At 43.1% G+C, this 20,001-nt stretch overlaps 1 protein-coding gene and 1 long non-coding RNA gene across 2 annotated transcripts in view; one reads left to right on the top strand and one right to left on the bottom strand.

Moving 5' to 3' along the window:
- LOC310852912 overlaps nt 1–20,001 on the bottom strand; it is a 101,679-nt gene that overhangs the window by 66,153 nt on the left and 15,525 nt on the right. The window lies entirely within an intron of this gene.
- On the top strand, nt 475–13,760 carry COQ2 (coenzyme Q2, polyprenyltransferase). The gene is made up of 7 exons (XM_083756754.1): nt 475–739; nt 4,518–4,684; nt 5,346–5,467; nt 5,821–5,906; nt 10,446–10,579; nt 11,885–12,073; nt 13,190–13,760. Exons 1-7 carry the CDS (start codon nt 514–516, stop codon nt 13,385–13,387), a joined length of 1,122 nt encoding a protein of 373 aa, XP_083612880.1. The 5' UTR covers nt 475–513; the 3' UTR covers nt 13,388–13,760.

The following is a 20,001-nucleotide window of genomic DNA, read 5'->3' on the forward strand; positions in this document are numbered from 1 at the left end:
GTACCAAAGGGCATTCAGCTGGAAGAGTCCCCTTCCCAACCGCTCCCAGCACAAATCCTGCCCTCAGTTAAACGCTTAAACCTTCTGCTCCACTAAAGTTTGACATTAACAATTTCCAAACTATATTTTTTTCTTCACACGAAGCAGGAAAAAACCTCACACACACCAGGAACTCCTGTCTTTGGTGTTGACTCGTATGTGTAGATGGGGAGACACGTGGCTACCTAGTCACACGTGCACTAGATCGATTGAAGTAGGTGTAATACTACTCCGATTCTGACCCGGAATTTCCCATACCCGGATGGGCTATTCTACAGTTTCTTATCTCTGCGACGGCCAACCGCAACAGGAAGTGACGCACAACGTGAGCTAAAACGGAAAGCCGCCTTGCGTGCCGGCGCTCTATCCCCCGGCACCTCCGTGGTATGCTTTGGGTCGAACAGAGAAACCGCGCCTCTCCTCATTTTATCTCTATGGAAACGGGACGTCACAGCGACGTCAGGCGGAGGCGCTATGTCGGCCGCGCGGTTACTTTCTCGCCTAGCCGGGCCGCTTTGCCTCAGGCGGCCCCTCTCCGCGTTCCGCGTCTTAGCTAGCTGTACTTGGAGCCGTGAGCCTCCCAGGCCGCTCGGGCAGAAGACGCGGCCTCTCGGGACTTTATCGGCGGCGGGTTTGGTGCGAGCGGCGCCCGGGCCGGCTCAGCCCTACCTGCGCCTCATGAGGCTGGACAAGCCTATTGGTGAGTCTGCTTGTCAATCATCGGGCAGCCTCTTAGTATCCGCCCCTCTTGTTTTTGTTTTGGAGAGGGCGGGAAGTCGCGTGGCGCTTTTGATTGGCCGGTCCTGACCCTGTTGAACTTGCCTGGGTTCACTTGCTATCAAGTGCATGGAGCAGACCACGCCAGGCACTCCTGTCTTCCACTGCCTCCCGCAGTTTGGTCAGACTCATGCTGGTAGCTTCCAGAACACTGTCCAGCCATCTCGTCCTCTGTCGTCCCCTTCTCCTTGTGCCCTCCATCTTTCCCAGCATCAGGGTCTTTTCCAGGGAGTCTTCTCTTCTCATGAGGTGGCCAAAGTATTGGAGCCTCAGCTTCACGATCTGTCCTTCCAGTGAGCACTCAGGGCTGATTTCCTTCAGAGTGGATCAGTTTGATCTTCTTGCAGTCCATGGGACTCTCAAGAGTCTCCTCCAGCACCATAATTCAAAAGCATCAATTCTTCGGCGATCAGCCTTCTTTATGGTCCAGCTCTCACTTCCATACATCACTACTGGAAAAACCATAACTTTAACTATACAGACTTTTGTTGGCAAGGTGATGTCTATGCTTTTTAAGATGCTGTCTAGGTTTGTCATTGCTTTTCTCCCAAGAAGCAGGCGTCTTTTAATTTCGTGACTGCTGTCACCATCTGCAGTGATCATGGAGTCCAAGAAAGTAAAATCTCTCACTGCCTCCATTTCTTCCCCTTCTATTTGCCAGGAGGTGATGGGCCATGATCTTCGTTTTTTTGATGTTGAGCTTCAGACCATATTTTGCGCTCCCCTCTTTCACCCTCATGAAAAGGTTCTTTAATTCCTCCTCACTTTCTGCCATCCAGGTTGTGTCATCTGCATACCTGAGGTTGTTGATGTTTCTTCCGGCAATCTTAATTCCATCTTGGGATTCATCCAGCCCAGCCTTTCGCATGATTCTGCATATAAGCAGAATTCTACATATAAGCAGAAAGTGAGGGCATGTTTACATGAGATTAAATTCGGTTGCACTTAGAGGGGCCTCCTTGTGAGCAGACAGGCACAGGATTGTGCTGGGCTGTGAATCTTTGCAAGTGGCCTGGATCCTGTCGCTTTGCAAAGGAGGTTCTTCTTGCCACAGTCCCCTTTCTAACTTCCTCTCAGAGTAAACAGCTTTGGGAGAATTATCACAACTATTGCAAATTATGCTGCAGAGTTGAGCTCTACTCTTTTCTTTGTGAATGAACCTTGATCGCTTGCCTCTCTTGTAAGCGGAGTGGCCACGTGATTCTGATTCGCATTAGGGAGGGTTAGGAATCAGCAATGGGTAAGGGCTGTACAGTAGTAGCTCAGGGATAGAGCACCACGTTTTGCATGCCTGAGGTTCCAGGTTCAGTCCTTGGTGTCTCCAAATAAAGCTGTGAAAGGCTTGTGTCTGAAACACTGGGGAGCTACCGCTCAATTCACCAATGGCCTTACTCCATAAAAGGCAGCTTTCTACCTCTCTGTTGATAGGGCCATTTATATGTTAATCTGAACATGCAAGAGGGAGTCGGATTGTGCCTGCTGACTGCCCTGTATGTTTGTATGCCTACAAACTGCACATGTTCTTTTACCCTACCAAATGAAGTGGTAAATGGGACATGGAGAGAGCAGATACAAACTCACTCCTCTCTTAACATTGCATTTAAGTGAACTGTGACTAGTGCAGCAGTTTTTGGATTGAACCTTTCGGTTCTCCCCTAGTTGCTTTAAATACAGCCCTGAGAGAAGTGTAAGAACTTAAATGTGTGTGTCTTTTTTTTTTGGCAAATATAATTTCTACTCTGCTTGATTGCCCATCCATATTTAAAATGTCCCTGTTTGTGATTCTCTTTAGTTACATCTTTACATGCCCCATACATGAAGCTGATTTGAAGGCATATCTAGGATTGTCTGCTTGAAAAAGCTGCGCCTCTCCCTTTGACAGTAGCTTGATGTATAGATGTTAGCAGCAGATATCTGCTGCAAGTTTATCTGCATGTTGAGAAATTTTAAAGTTTTATTTGTGCACATCAAGACACTGTTAAAGCTTGTACAAGAGCAGTCTGATATTTTTTTTCTATTTAGCTGACAACCTTAGAGATAACTCCTTTTTTCTTGTGGGGAAATTAAACTGTTGTCGATTTGTAACGCAGGAAACCAAGAAGAAAGGTGCAAGAGATCTGCTCTCAGCCCTTGCAGATAAGAAGGCTCTTAATACCTACTTCCCAGTTCTGTGCCCCTTACTTCCTCTTGCATTTCCACAGTGATCATGTGTGGTCAGGAATTAGGCTTCCATAATTACATACTTTTAATTATAAGTAAACAACAACAACAATTCTAAAGGGCCATTGATGGCAGATAGATTTGTTCATCCCTAGCTAGATGACAATGCTCAGGGGTCTGGATTTGGTGTGAAACCTCTAAATTATGTTATAAAAATGTGGGAATGTAACCTTCAGAACAAAGAGACAGAATGCAGAAGTAATCTCTTCAATCCTGCAATTCCATAAGTTGTTGAAATTTCCTTCAATGCAAATGCAGAGCTATCCTGCCTTCAAAAGCTTCCACGTTCACTTCAACAAAAGTGGCAGTTCTGCACATGCCCACAAAAGCAATGCATGGAAGAAGCTGCTCCTCCGCTAAGACGAACGAGGATGGTTTGTCATGATAAGAGATGTGTATTTAAGGTGTTCCTTATGCTCTGAACAGGGATGCGTGTGGTGCTGTGGGTTAAACCACAGAGCCTAGGACTTGCCGATCAGAAGGTTGGCGATTTGAATCCCCACGACGGGGTGAGCTCCCGTTACTCGGTCCCTGCTCCTGCCAACCTAGCAGTTTGAAAGCACGTCAGAGTGCAAGTAGGTAAATAGGTACCGCTCCGTCGGGAAGGTAAACAGCGTTTCTGTGCGCTGCTCTGGTTCGCCAGAAGTGGCTTAGTCATGCTGGCCACATGACCCGGAAGCTGTACGCCGGCTCCCTCGGCCAATAAAGCGAGATGAGCGCCGCAACCCCAGAGTCGGCCACAACTGGACCTAATGGTCAGGGGTCCCTTTACCTTTATGCTCTGAACTGAGTCAATTGCATGGAACACTTCTAAGTAATATAATCTACAGGGGTTGCCAGGCATTGATTGCAACTTGATTACAATTTCCAGCAGTGGAGCTGTGCTAGCTTTTTGCAGTAAAACCAACCCAAAAGCCTTGTGACACCTTAAAGACTAAGACATTTACAGTATTTTGTCATAAGCTTTCATGTACCATAGCTCACTTCATCAGATGCATAAAGTGTTCTAAGTTGCAGGTACATACATAGTAAACAATGAGGTCAGGAAAATGAAATGTAGAAAAGTACCAATGTGGTAGTTAGATTCTTAGCTGTGGGTGTACACAACAAACATGCTGCTAACACAGGCATCCTGGCACAGTAAGTCAATTAACACTTGTAGTGTTAATTCTATAAGTGTCAGCACTGAACCTGTTGATGTATTGCAATTCATCGGTTTTGTGGAGCAATCTCCCCTTAAAATTCCTCTCATTTGGCCACCTTAAGGTCAGTTATTGTGTCCTGTGAGATTAAAATTTCCTCATGGGTTTTTCAGTATTGCAATTTATGTTTATATTCTTTTGCATATTTTATTTGTGCTAGTTATTGTTTTCAGAAGCTTTGTATTCACCCAGATGAGTCAGTACCAATCAAAAGGAACATGCAGTATATGTACAGTATATTTATCCATCACTAATTCATTCCCTAATTTATATTTTTAGGGACGTGGCTGCTGTACCTACCCTGCACTTGGAGTATAGCCCTTGCAGCAGAACCAGGATGTCTGCCGGCCTGGGACATGCTGTTACTCTTTGGCGCTGGCGCTGTCCTGATGCGTGGAGCAGGCTGCACAATCAATGACATGTGGGATCAAGACTATGACAAAAAGGTAGAGAGGACTTGAAAAGAGCAGGCAGGCTCATAATGTTTGCTAAGTAAGTAAATTGCCTTTTTGTAAAGCAAGTCCCACCCGCAAGATTTGTTCATTGAAGACTGTATGTGGGCTTTAAATACCTAATGCTCATTGAAGACTGTATGTGGGCCTCCTAGGCTTTAAATACATAAGATGTACCTGATTTTGTACTGAAATATATTAGCAAAGTGCATCTCAAATTACGGGGCTGGTTTGAGTTGCTGAGACTGGAAAGCACCGTCCCTTAATGTCACCCATGTGAAGCGAAACCTACAAAGTGCCTCCACATCCAGGATCTCTCTCAGCCTCTGCTCTGTTGTCAATGCATATCACCAGCAATGTGTCAGCCAGATAGATGGGCTGCGCCAGGTAGATTGAGGTTCAGTGTGAGTGAACACGCACAGCACACCATGGTGGCTCTATGATGCTTCTTCACCTAGAACCGCATTGTGTTTACTGGTACTTAGTCCCACTGGCCTTTGTGCTATATACACGCCCTCTGGTGAATAGGAGGGTGCCATGCACCAAAGGCGATGACTAAATATGGTACGTGACTAAAACCTAAATTTTCTGGCTTGGGGACAGTATGTCTACATGATTATATAATTCAGTCATTAAAATACTCTTCTGTGCTTAGGTTACAAGAACAGCAAGCCGACCACTGGCAGCTGGAGAGATTTCAAATTTTCAGTCCCTTGTTTTTCTGGGAGGACAGCTGAGCTTGGCTTTATGCATCCTATTATGTTTAAATTATTACAGGTAAGTTAGACAGGAGCTGTTGATTGCTTCGGCCATTTTTTACACAGCCTGCTTTCATGGATGTGCTTTCTGGAGCCATTCTTATGGAGGCATAAACATGGAAAACATTACATAATAATTGATAAAGTAGTTTTTTTAATAGAGAGGTGTGGTTCATGAGGTCTGTTGTTATGAGGCTAGAAGTAAGTAATGAAAATGTTCTGTTCAGAATCATTAATTGAGAAGGGGAATTGCTATGGCCTTAATTAATCCTGACTTCAGTGTATTTTAAATGTGAATTGTTGCAATGATAGAATTAGGTTGGGGTAGAATACAAATGCAACTTCTTAATGCTCTTTCCACTTCCTTTGCAGTATTGCTCTGGGAGCTGCTTCTTTATCACTTGTGGTGACTTATCCACTTATGAAGAGAATAACTTACTGGCCACAGCTGTTCTTGGGTGAGCTCACAAGTTGCTTTTTCTTTTAGATGGGTTTTGTACTGGCTTAACTCTACACTGGATTGTGGTCAGACTGTTCAGTGTATCGTATTCTTTGCAAGAATTGACTAGATTTATTCTGAGCAAGCATTCTTCATTTTCCTTCATCGCAACATGAGAGTTAATGAGCACCAGCTTCTTGTATAACTTTTCCCTGCTCTCTGTCCAGTTCTGAAGTGTTCAAAGTCTGAATTACCTGATTTAAACAAACTTGGCCATGGGCAATACTTAAACGTTAGCCAAATAACAAGCTTTGTTTTTGTTTGTTTATTAGCTCTTACTGATTTATAATAATTGTGAATACACAGTTTCATTCGTAATAATAGTTACAGGTAGGTAGCCGTGTTGGTCTGCCGTAGTTGAAACAAAATAAATAAATAAATTTCCTTCCAGTAGCCCCTTTGTTTTTACACGTTTAGTCGTGTCCGACTCTTTGTGACCCCATGGACCAGAGCACGCCAGGCACTCCTGTCTTCCACTGCCTCCCGCAATTTGGTCAAACTCATGCTGGTAGCTTCGAGAACACTATCCAACCATCTCGTCCTCTGTCGTCCCCTTCTCCTTGTGCCCTCCATCTTTCCCAACATCAGGGTCTTTTCCGGGGAGTCTTCTCTTCTCATGAGGTGGCCAAAGTATTGGAGCCTCAGCTTCACGATCTGTCCTTCCAGTGAGCACTCAGGGCTGATTTCCTTAAGGTTTGATCTTCTTGCACTCCATGGGACTCTCAAGAGTCTCCTCCAGCACCATAATTCAAAAGCATCAATTCTTCTGCGATCAGCCTTCTTTATGGTCCAGGTTTCACTTCCATACATCACTACTACTAATAATAGTAGCCCCTTAGAGACCAACTAAGTTGGTTATTGGTATGAGCTTTCGTGTGCATGCAGGGTATCTGAAGCAGTGTGCATGCAAATGAAAGCTCATACCAATAACAAACTTAGTTGGTCTCTAAGGTGCTACTGGAAGGATTTTTTTTATTCATAATAATATAAGTATTGATATTCGGCCTTTTAACAACATTCTCAGTATGGGTTACAAAATCAGAATGTCAAAATGATTAAAATACATATATCAAATAAAACAGCTATTACAATAAAAGCAGTATAACATAACCTGGCGGGGATAAAAATATAATGCTGGAGCACATTAAAAGTCTCTGCACTAAAATGTTATCAAAGTAGGTGCTAAGTGAGCAGGTCTGGGGGCAGTATTCCACAGCTGAGGAGCCACTACAAAAACAGCTCCCTCCCACCACAGTTCACCTGATGGGAGCATTCCAGAAAGGACCTCAAAGTAAGATCTTAAAAGTCTGGGTAGCCACACATGGAGAGAGTCTTTTGGAAGGAGGGAAGCTAATATTTGCATGTTTAGTTTGGCTAGCAAAGTTCAAATGAATGGGTGGAAACCAGTTGTGCTTTGAGTGGATAGACCTACTGAAAGTAATTAGAGTTGAGTTAGTCTGACTTCTCCCATTGCTTCCAGTGGATCTACTCTAAGCACGACTAAGGCTGAAGTATTAGCTCCACTTATCTGTGAGTAAGCCCTATTTAATTAAAAAGGGCTCGCTTCTGAGTATCGTGTTATTAGTCTCCATCTGACCTAGCATGTGAAAACAGTATGGTAATTTGATAGTAATACCTAAAGAGTTCAGATGTTTCAAATGAACACTGGAAAGATGGAAAGCTGCAATGTGAATCAATATCATTTTAATTATTTCCCTTCTTAATTTCTTTACTGGCATTTGATTTAAAGGGCTGGAAACAAAGGAACTAGTGAGGCATGCCAAACTTGTAAGGCACATCCAGTTGGATTTCTGAATTCTTTTTAATTTGAACAGCAGGTCACTAGGCTACACTGGAAACCTGTTTTGAAATGCTGGTCATTCAAAGGCAGTTTGCCACACAGCATTGCGGGTTGGTGAAATACTGTTTAAGAAACAGACGTCTGAAGGATGTCTTGGCTCCCAGAACTACAAGAGGAGTTATTTGAATCTTGGCATTTGAGATCCTCCTCAGAATCCCTTCTCTGGGGTTTTCCTGCTGTCTGATTTATCAGGGGGCTACCAGGGAGGAGCTTTTGCAATGTTGATGCCTTGGCCTTAGAATGCTCTATCCCAAAAAGTGCCCAGTCCAATGTTTTTCTGGAGCCAGGCAAATATCTTTTTTCTTTTCTGAAGCTTTTTATTTTATTTTATTTTAATCTGTTTTATGCTGGCATTTTAGTTGCCTCTAACCAAGTCATACTTGCAGTGAACCCCCTGAAGTCTTAAGTTGACTGACTTCAGTCCATTGACATCAGAAGGTCTACTCTGTGTATGACTAGCAGCACAATCCTAACACTGTCTGCTTAGAAGTAAGACCAATTTAATTCAATGGGACTTTCTCCCAGGTAAGTGAGGATAGGGCCTGTAGCCCTAGAGCTGATGTGTTTTACCTTATGTTTATGTAGTTTAAAATATTTTATTCTAAACCTGATAATATGCTTGAGTGGCAGTCTATAAATCTTAGTGATATATAAATAACAGCTGAAAGAAATACTGTGGCGCCTACCTTTTGTTACGAGGTATTCTCAGGTTATGCAGCATTCAATAAATTCAATGTATGCTTTGAGCCCGAGTCTTCTTGCCCAGCTAATGTCTTTTAATTTTTCCAAAAACGAAAAACCCAGCTAATGTCTTGGGGTAAGAGGCTGAACTTAAGGCTGCAGTACTTTATACACTTTTCTGGGAGTAAAGCCCATTGAAGCCTATTATGCTTACTTCTGAGTAGACATGTATAGGATTTCATTTTTCTAATCTATTCACTGTTCTATCACAGTTCCCTCCCCCCATTTAATTTATATTCCCTGCATATGTATTTTAATAAATATTATGCCAGCAGGTTGATCAGATTCAAGTGAAGGCAGGACTCCTGTCTCTCTGGAAGAGGGAGTGTTTGGCAAGTACAAATTTTCCATCGTTATGGCTTGTATAATGAGCCAGGTGTTATTGCCAAAATTTCCAGTGCTGCATAACCACCCTGCCCTCCTTTTTGTGTGGCCACTAACAGTGAATAGAACAGATGGAATGAGATTAGCTTTCTGCCATGAATAAAAATAGTGTTGACCAATGGGACGGGCAGACTTTAAGCAATACTTTTTTCCTTGGGAACCGCCTGACTCACTTCCGTAGAAAACAATAAAAGAAATAGTACTATTCTTTCACAGAGTCTCAGTTGTTTAATCTGTTTTTGGAGTCCCTTTCTTCCTGCCAAGTCAGTGTATTCTGTACAAAAATATAATCTTGTGCTGGAAACATGGAAAATCCTGCGCTCTTATTCCTCCACAATAAAACAAAGATAAACAGATTTCAAGCGAAACAGATTGGTTTTGTTTATCTCTTTCTCTACTCTTTGTAAGGAGGGGATCAGAGGCTATGGTACTAGCCTGGGTGGGCTGAAGAACCCACAAGAATGTGCCACTTTTCTGGCAGGTTTGTGTTCCCACCCATTCTCTCAGTGTTGATGGCAATGCATATCTTACACGGTCAGGGGGACGGTGCCTGGTTTTCTCCCTTGCATTAGTATTTGTGCGCACACTTTGTGGCCGATTGACTCTCTTTGGGTTGAAAACTCTGATGACGGAAAAGGCTGGGGCTAGCTGGCTTATTTTGGCAAAAGACATACAGTGGTACCTCAGGTTAAGTACTTAATTCGTTCCGGAGGTCCGTTCTTAACCTGAAACTGTTCTTAACCTGAAGCACCACTTTAGCTAATGGGGCCTCCCGCTGCTGCCGCACTGCCGGAGCATGATTTCTGTTCTCATCCTGAAACAAAGTTCTTAACCTGAAGTACTATTTTTGGGTTAGCAGAGTATGTAACCTGAAGCGTATGTAACCTGAGGTACCACTGTAATCATTTCCAACAAAGCTCATGCTCTGGCTGCAGTCAGCCAGTTTCTCTTAAGTCACCTACAGAACTTGTTACTTTTTTTCTTGCTCCAGACTAACAAGTCTACTACTGTATTCTAGGATTTTGATTTCTTTTCAATCAGCCAGGCATTTTCATGGTGCTTTTGTGCTGCTTTTATTGCATTTTATATTTTATTGTATACATTGCTGTACATCACCATGTTACATTGTATGAATTGGAAATACTTTTGTAAGTACAGTAGTGCCCCGCAAGACGAATGCCTCGCAAGACGGAAAACCCGGTAGACGAAAGGGTTTTCCGTTTTGGAGGTGCTTTGCAAAACGAATTTCCTATGGGCTTGCTTCGCAAGACGAAAAAACCGCTAGACGAAGAGACTCGCGGAACGGATTCTTTTCGTCTTGCGAGGCACCACTGTAAAATAAAACTGTTTGGCCGAGTGTTGGATCATTCTGAAAACAAAGTCCTATCAGGGTGCCTCACAAGAATGTTGCATCTCATTGCAAATGAACGAGCAAGATATTTCTGAAAAATAGATAGAGACTATTGCTGCGTTTGAGACTCTTTGTTTTAGTTTTTGTCATATCTCTTTCAGGCCTGACCTTCAACTGGGGAGCCTTACTTGGGTGGTCAGCTGTCCAAGGCTCTTGTGACTGGTCAGTTTGCTTGCCCCTGTATTTCTCAGGAGTTTGCTGGACATTAATGTACGACACTATTTATGCTCATCAGGTATATAGCCTTCCTATTTCTTAATAAGGAGGATTTGGAAATTAGGGACTGCTGCTGATGGATTGCACTATTATGGGGTGATGGATACCAAAGCAGGTGGTTAAACTGTGCATGCTTGTTTGAACAACTCCTCATTTGTTAATAGTTTCTTTGTTCTCATTGTTGATGTTTTTATGGCGGTTGTTGTGACCTGCCCTTATCAGCCCTGTTGGGGTACAAAGGCAGGTTGTAAATGAACAAAATGAACAATTCCAGTGTTTGGAATATTTGCTTATGAATTTCCATGGTTGTTTTTGGTTTTCATAATGGCTAGGCAGCTGCTGATTCCACAGTTTGGGAATGATTAATCAGAATATCCAAAAATGACCAGAATATCCCAAAATAATAACACCAAGGCTTCAGGTGCATTTATCTTCAGCAACCTTGATAAAAGAAGTTAGTCTTGTATTATTATTATTTCCATATTGCATATGAGAGGCTAAGGTTGAGAGAGGGCTACTTGCATAAGGCTGCTCAGCAAGTAGTTCTGAGCTTTGAATGGGGAATACCGAAATTTGTAGCTCATGTTCTTATCTACTTGGTAGTGGCTCATGTTCTAGCTTTCTCGTATATCCTTTTCCTCTACACTCTGTCTTTTTACTCTCATTTGGTTCAAAATGTGTGGGTTAACATCTCTCTCTCTCCATCAAATTGAGGGAAATCAATAGAAATTCTTATAAAAACACAGCAAGAATTATATAAAACTGTTTAAAAGCTAAATGAAAACAGAGTAAAACTTTGTGCCATAGATAAAACTGAGCAGTGCGCACAAAGAAAAAGGTTTCGGGAATTAAGAATAAGACTCCAGGAAACTTTGCGTAGTCATATATACCTTTAAGAGGCATTCAGAGCTGACTACTTTCTCTACCACATGAACCATCCAGGGGAAGATATTCAAAAGGATGGATAAAGTACTACTGATAAAGTCCATTTCCGTGCAACCACCAAGTGACAGCCATGAAACTTGGTCTGTACGAGGGGAGGCAGTCTGTTAAGTACCTTTGACCAAAGTTCTTATTATCAACCTCAAAACCTTGAACCTGATTCAGCAACTGATAAGTCCCTTCCCATTTGTGCCAAGGGCTTGTGGTTTTCTCTCCAGCTCTTTGGCCTTCTTATTGCTGGGTTAGGTCTCTAACCAGGATCAACGTGCTCACAGGCTCTTCTTACAAAGACCACTTCCACGTAAAATCACCATCCTTTCCTGTCTAAGTCTATGAAATGCCACATGACTGGTCTTTTCATTAACAACTCCTTCCCTTGTAGGATAAAAGAGATGATCTCGCCGTAGGTGTGAAATCTACAGCACTCCGGTTCAATGAAAACACAAAGCCGTGGCTCAGTGCTTTCAGCACCATCATGCTTTTGGGACTTACTGCAGCAGGAATGCATTGTGATCAGACTTTTCCATACTATGTTGCTGTGACTCTGGCAGGCATCCACTTGGCTCAGCAGGTTAGATCCCATACGTGTATTGCTCTTTATGTGGAAGCTTGAAACAGATGGATGCTTTATCAGTTTGGCTTCAGTTCTTAACCACCTGCTCTGTCTTGTATCCACTAAAGCTATTTCTTGCTTTTCTAGGTATACAATGAAATTTTTAACAGGGAGGGGATGGTGGTGATGATGGCGATAATACCGTATTGGCCCAAATATAAGCCACAGTTTTTTCCCAAATTCCGACCGTGAAAAGTTAAAGTGCGACTTACATTCGCGACCTTACGATACTGCTGCTGAAACAGCTGCCCACAAGGGCCGTTGGGGGTGTGGGACAATGGCGCCTGTCCTGACCTCGGCTCCCAAACCGCCCCCCCAAACTGCCAGAAAGAAGGGGGAAGTGAGGAAAAGCAGCACAGTTCCCACCCCCAGGAAGGAGCACGGGGCATTGGTGCGCCATCCACCTGCTGTTCCCAGGCCTCCCCCAAGCCGTTGGACAGAAGGGGGGAGGCCGCCGGCAAAACAGTTATGGTATTCAGCAGCGGATGACCACATGGGCTTTAGTGGTGAAAGAGTGCTTGTTTGGGACGGGTGCTTGTTGACCCCCTTTTGATTCCCGCCCCCAACCCTCCCTGGGCAAGCCTTGTGTGTGTGTTCCTTGTGTGATTCCGCTTCATTGGACGGGTGCCTTTCAAAATCCGCCCCCCCCCCCCCAATTTTAAGGGAGCAGCTTATATTTGGGTATTGTCTTTTTTCCTTCTCCCCCTCCAATTTTAAAAGAGAGGTTTATATTCCAGTGCGGCTTATATTCGGACCAATACGGTATTATTTATATGCTGCCCATCTGACTGGGTTGCTCCAGCTGCCTTGGGCAGCTTCCAGCAAAATATAAAAACACAATAAAACATGGGATGGCTAGAAGAGAGAAGTTGGTAAAGCACAGCAAAACTTGGGAGGAGAAAGTCATGTATAGCATTTGTACAAAGCAGGTGAATTTATGGCAGTCCAGAAAAAAACTTGGAAGCAAAAAATGTTATCATAAGAAGAAGAGGGAACTGAGTAAAGGGTATTGATTTGGTGAATTATAAGTGTGAATTACAGTACACTAATATTGATATCCCCTTCCTTCTCCAGATATACACTTTGGATATTCACAAGCCTGAAGATTGCTGGAAAAAGTTCTCTTCTAACCGCACAGTAGGACTCATACTTTTGGTAGGGATTGTTCTTGGAAACTTACAGAAAAGGAAAAATACAGAAGCAACAATGAAAAAGTTAGATAGTACAGAAGAAAATAAAGTTGTTTTACAGAAAGGAAATGAACACAACTAAAAAAAAAAAATCTACATGATTTCAGCTAGTGCTGTATTTAAAATACTTTATTGATGAGACTTTTTTAAAAAAAAAATGTGTATCTTTATTATGTGTAAACTTCTCACTGCCAGTATGTAGCTGTGGCAATAAATCAGCTATATTTGATTGCTTCCTGTCGAAGCTTTAGGAGGAAACACTCGCAGAAGTTTACAACTGAACTTCAATATTGTAAAATTGTAATGGGTGTGAGAACTCTTACGGATATAGGCCTACTGTAAATAAGAACTGTGACTCATGAAATAGTGTGATTCATGAAATTCTTCATTTGTGTAAAATAGTTCTATTTTTAGATATCCAAAACCAATCTATAAAGTGACTTTTGTCAAGGTGATGTTCAGTTCTGTGGTGTTCTCATTTAAAATGTTTTGAGCATACTACATTTTTATATACCTGGCTGGTTGCTGCTCTTTCTCTTGAAAAGGCTGGTCCTCTGCTTGCAGATATACTGCGCACTGATCTATCATCTTTCTGACAGAGGCCAGCCATTCCAGAGGGGCAGGGGGGAAGCTGCAGCCTTCAGTGTTTGATAAGAACGGCTGTTCAAAACTTGTCTCATTAAATAGGATGTCCTTGACAACATCAAGCTGTGTCTTTAGGGTGGCAAGCAGAGGTGCCTGTCAGCCAGCGGTGCAAACTGATGTGAGCCTCTAAAGCAGGATGGTTCTGACATCAGCCACTACATAGCCAAGGGAAGCCCTAAAAGTGTCATTGTTCTAGGTGCTTAACAATATCACTCACGCTAAACAAGCCTTCAGAGGTGAAAGCTCCGATTTAAGTGGCTAGATTGAAAACCCACAATTCAAAATTGTGACAAATTTAATTTGCCAATTAGCTCATTACTTTGTCTACCTCTAGTGATGCTGCTTATTTTCTAGTAGTTTCCTGCAGGGCATCCGGAAAACAACTTGAGCTGCTTTGAACCAGGCACCCTTAATTTGGCATCACATCAAAGAGAGCCTTGTTTAGGCCCAATTAACAGATGAGGATGAATTAGCCCTGAGCTACTTATGCAGTCAACAAGTGACTTAGTACCTTTGTTCTTAAGCCTACAAGGTAATTGTTTCCAGTAAGGTTCAAGCGCCAACGTGTCAAGACAGTGAAAGATCTCAGGAGAGTGGGTTCACAGGGTTTTTCATTCATAAGCGCCCTTTCCTCGGTGATCAGAGGCTTTAAAAATAATAATAAATTAGACTACTAGCCCGAATTATCCATCCCTCCACTATGCTGTGGAACAGGAAAGCATTGCACAACTGTTCTTAGAAATAATTTGTTGGTAAGGTGTGGCAGGTACACCTTTCAAAGAGCAACAGCGAGCTCACTTCTGCGGCATTCATTTCGCCAAGCTTTGAACGGCTTCCTGTTGTGACGCGGCTAGGAGAGCTCTCTCAAAAAAACCATGCACTACTCTTGTGATATTTCATCTCTTGTGTCAACCAAATGGTTACAGCTCCCTTGTCAGTTTGATTTATGTCTGGGGGTTCTGCCCATTTGCATTTCTTTCATGTGACCCAAGGTTTGCTGGCTCAGCCCAACATGGCATAGCATCAGGCGCGTGTTTGTAAGTGGGCGATACTGTCAAGGAATCCAGTTTCACTGCCTTTCTCAATGCTTTACCCATTGGGTTAACGTCATTCACCCCACACCCAAGCAATAGTGAATACAGCGTCATGACGTCAGCTTTTAAACAAAGCCCTCTTCATAGGAAGAATGAGCTGGAACCAAAGGTTCCTTTTTCCTGTTGCCAGAAGGGAACCTTAACCCTAATTCTCCCCCCCACACACACACACATATAAGATGTTTTCATAAATATTTTGAAATGGGTCTTGTTTTCTCTGCAGCAGGTAAAGTAAAGGGCCAGTCTTGACAGACTCTAGGGTTGTGCGCTCATGATATAGACTTCCGGAGGCGGCGCAAAATAGCAATGGCGGTCCTCTTTACCTGGTGAAGAGGGGCTCCGCGAAAAAGGGTCGTCCGCTACGGCAAAGCGGAGACCCATTAAGAAAAACCGCAGGCAGAGCGAGCCTGCGGCCGTGGGACTCGGCGGGCGCCTAAAGCCCCCCCGGAAACGAAGAAGGGGCTCCGTTAGGGGCTCCGGAACGCGAAAGGGGGAGCGGCGCTGTGAGTTCATCGCTCTTTTCGTGGATGCAAAGCCGCGCTGCTGCTGCTGATGAGCGCCGACCTTTCTTCTTGAAAACATCAAAATTGGCTGCTACATACCCGTGAGTAAGGGGAGCTAAACATCGGAAAATTTGGGAATTTGGTTGAAATTCGGCTGAAAACGGGAGGCGAGTAACAGGAAGTCCGTCTCCCGATCCTGCTAACCAGATTAAAGCAATTGCGCAGAAGAGCGCTGAAGCGCTGAAAAGGGACTGTAAAAGTAAAACGAGGGTGTATTTGACAGACTTTGTAGCGAAAAGACAAGCAGGAAATTTTTGTAAAAGTTGTGGATTTTATTCTTGGGACCTTCTTCCTAATTTTGAGCTATGTGGAGTTAAAAGAGACAACCCAGCGATCGGGCTGTCAGCGTGCAAAGGATACCCAAACTAGAAACTGAAAAGACTCAGCTGAAGAAAGACTCTCCCTGGTAGGCATTTGTTTGGCAACACAAGAAACATTATCGACATTTTGGAACTTTTACAAACAAAACTAAACACTAGAGCGGTGTTAATTTTTATTGATGCGGAGAAAGCCTTTGACAATATTTCCTGGATGTTTATGAAGAAAAACTTGGAAGGGATGGGAGTGGGGCGGGGGTTTGAAAATGGAATAGAAGCAATATATTCAGAACAAAAAGCGAAATTGATAGTAAACAATGTGGTGACAGAGGAGTTTAAAATTGAAAAAGGGACACGGCAGGGGTGCCCCCTATCCCCCCTATTGTTTATTTCAGTTCTGGAGGTGCTATTGAACATGATTAGAAAGGACCGGTTGGTACAGGGAATTGAGGTCGGAGTGAAACAATATAAATTGAAAGCATTTGCAGATGACCTGGTATTAACATTGCAGGAGCCTGTCTCTAGTACTAAAAGAGTGTTAGAATTAATTTCGGACTTTGGTCGGGTGGCGGGATTTAAGCTGAACAAGCAAAAAACTAAGGTTATAGCAAAAAATTTGACAAGTACAGAAACAGATGAGTTTGTGAAAGAAACAGAATTAAATGTGGTTAAAAAAGTAAAATACCTAGGGGTGTATCTGACCTCCAAAAATTTGAATCTGTTCAAGGACAACTACGAGAAATGTTGGTTAGAAATCAAAAGAGATTTGGAAACATGGTCAAGACTGAAACTTTCCTTGTTGGGCCGAATAGCAGCTATAAAGATGAATGTATTGCCAAAAATGCTATTTTTGTTTCAGACCCTACAGGTCGTGGACAAGGTGGAATGCTTTGGAAAGTGGCAGAGGGATATTTCTAAGTTTGTTTGGCAGGGCAAAAAGCCCCGAATAAAGTTTAAGATACTAACTGATGCGAAAGAAAGAGGGGGATTTGCCCTGCCAGACTTGAGGTTATATTACGAAGCTGCAGCCTTCTGCTGGTTGAAAGATTGGATTTTACTGGAAAACACTGATGTCCTAGATCTGGAAGGGTTTGACAATGCCTTTGGGTGGCATGCATATTTGTGGTATGACAAGGTTAAAGTGCACAAATTGTTCAAAAACCACATTGTCAGGAGAGCAATTTTAATGGTCTGGACAAAATATAAAGACTTATTGGAGAGCAAGACTCCGAGGTGGCTCTCACCGGTGGAGGCCAAGGCACGTAAGAGACCTAATATGGAAGCCAATTGGCCTAAATATGGGGAAATTATTGAAAAGATTGGAGACAATTGGAGGTTGCAGAGCTTGGAAAAACTAAAAAACAAGGTGCGAGATTGGTTGCACTATGCACAAATTCAAGAGGTCTTTAAAGTAGATAAGAAGGTTGGATTCCAGGTGGAAAAATCGAAACTAGAGACAGAATTGTTAGAACCAAAAAGTAAACTACTTTCGAGAATGTATAACCTGCTGCTTAAATGGAATACTCAGGATGAGACAGTCAAATCCGCCATGATAAAGTGGGCGCAGGACTTGGGGCATAACATTATGTTTGAAGACTGGGAAAGGTTATGGAACACCGGAATGAAATTTACGGCATGTAGTGCCTTGAAGGAAAACATTATGAAAATGATATACCGGTGGTACATGACCCCAGTCAAGCTTGCTAAGATATATCACCTGTCTGATAATAAATGCTGGAAATGTAAAGAGGCGGAAGGGACATTCTTTCACCTCTGGTGGACCTGCCCGAAAGTGAAGGCCTTCTGGGAAATGATTCATAATGAACTAAAAAAGGTACTGAGATTTACCTTACCTAAGAAACCAGAGGCCTTCCTTCTGGGCATGGTGGACCGGAGAGTGTTTAAGAAGGACAGAACTTTTTTTATGTATGCTACTACAGCAGCAAGGATTTTGATTGCAAAATATTGGAAGACACAAGATTTACCCACACTGGAGGAATGGCACACGCAGTTGATGGACTATATGGAACTGGCCGAAATGACTGGCAGAATCCGAGACTTGGGAGAAGAAACATTCGAGGAGGATTGGAGAAAATTTAAAGACTATTTGGAAAAACATTATAAGTTGTATGAATGTTAAAAAACGCACCTTTTAGGAAATCCTAGCTTCAGTAATGTTAAATTAAAGAAATGGAAATTAAGGACAAGGAGTCAGAGATAGAATAATGAAACAACTTTATTGTGTTAAAATGAAAATGTACATGATTTGGGTTATAATACATTTGAAATTGGGTAACATGATAAAAAGGAAGATACAATAAGTATTGAAATAAGTTAACAAATTGCAGACGTTATGTATCACAGAGAATGCAGGGTGGGGAGGATGTGGGGAAGTCCAATAGATTTGGAAAAAAGAGTAAGAAAAATTTGTAACCTTTCTTTTTTACTTTTATAATACGTTCTCTATTCTTTTTTCTGTATTTTATAAAACTAATAAAAAATATTATATATATAAAAAAAAGGGTTGTGCGCTCATCTCACTCTAGAGGCCGGGAGCCGGCGCCGTCTGCAGACGCTTCCAGGTCACATGGCCAGTATGACATCACTGCTCTGGCGAGCCTGCACCAGCGCAGCACACGGAATGCCGTTTACCTTCCCGCTATAAAGCGGTACCTTTTTATCTACTTGCACTTTAAGCGTGCTTTCGAACTGCTAGGTGGACAGGAGCTGGGACCGAACGACGGGAGCTCACCCCGCCGTGGGGATTTGAACTGCCGACCGTACGATCGGCAAGTCCTAGGCACAGTGGTTTTACCCACAGCGCCACCCGCGTCCCTAGCAGCAGAAAGGAGTCTTTAAACAATACAGGAATGTTTTTAAGCTATTGGCCGCTTGCAACCAAGTAAAGATTCTTGGGTGCAAGGATGGCAGCTGACATATCCACCCTCTGGAGGTGCATGCCTGAGGATCCTTGAATCTTGACTGTTTTCACACACTAATGCCACACCCTCTAGAATTCTATCTGTTATATTTTATCTGCACGGTCAGAATGGATGTCAGGAAACAAAATGCTTTTTCTGCACAGCCTGAGCAGGAGCAGTGAACAACGTTACAGTTACAGTGGTACCTTGGTTTACGAACTTAATCTGTTCCGGAAGTCTGTTCTTAAACCAAAGCATTCTTAAACCAAGGCATGCTTCCCCATAGCATTCACAAATGGAACACAGCAGGAAGCGAAACATGTTCTGCTTCCAAGGCAAAGTTCACAAACCAAAAGGCCTACTTCCGGGTTTGCAGCGTTCTTAAGCCAAGTTGTTCATAAACTAAGCTGTTCTTAAACCAAGGTACCACTGTAATTGTTGTAGCTTTTCTTCACTTACCCCACCTCACTGCCCTGCTCACCATTCTTGCATTATGAATGGTCTGTGTCACTGTTGGCGGGGGAAGGTCAGAATGGGCCAATACAGTGGTACCTCTGGTTGCAAATGGGATCTGTTCCAGAGGGCCGTTCGCAACATGAAAAGTACGCAACCTGCAGTGGCGCGTCTGCACATGAGCAGGTTGCGATTCGCCGCTTCTGTGCATGTGCATGACGTCATTTTGCGCTTCTGCGTATCCGCGAGCAGCGAAACCCAGAAGTAACCCTTTCCGGTATTTCCAGGTCACCGCAGGACGTAACCTGAAATAACGTAACATGAAGCGGACATAACATGAGGTATGACTGTATATATATGGACCTACCATCCAACCAACCAACCGTCTTAGGGACTCCACTCCAGATCTGTGTAGAGTTTACCCCCTTGCCTTTTCTTCTTCCAAAGATGTCCTGCAAGGCAGCGGATACAGATTTTTTCCTTGGGGTTTACTCCCAAAGCCTTTCTCATGGACGAGTATAGCCACAAGGCAGAGAACGAACTACCCGTCCTCTAATACCCCATATACCCCAACACAGCCTGAATGCTAAATATCACCGCTATCGCCACATTCAATCCACTGACACAATTTAGTTGTCAATTCATAGAACTAAAAGTTGGAAATGACCCCAGAGGTCAAGTAGTCCAACCCTCTGCAACGCAG

This window comes from Podarcis gaigeae, assembly GCF_964106915.1.
Source record: "Podarcis gaigeae genome assembly, chromosome: 9".
Classification (NCBI taxonomy): domain Eukaryota; kingdom Metazoa; phylum Chordata; class Lepidosauria; order Squamata; family Lacertidae; genus Podarcis; species Podarcis gaigeae.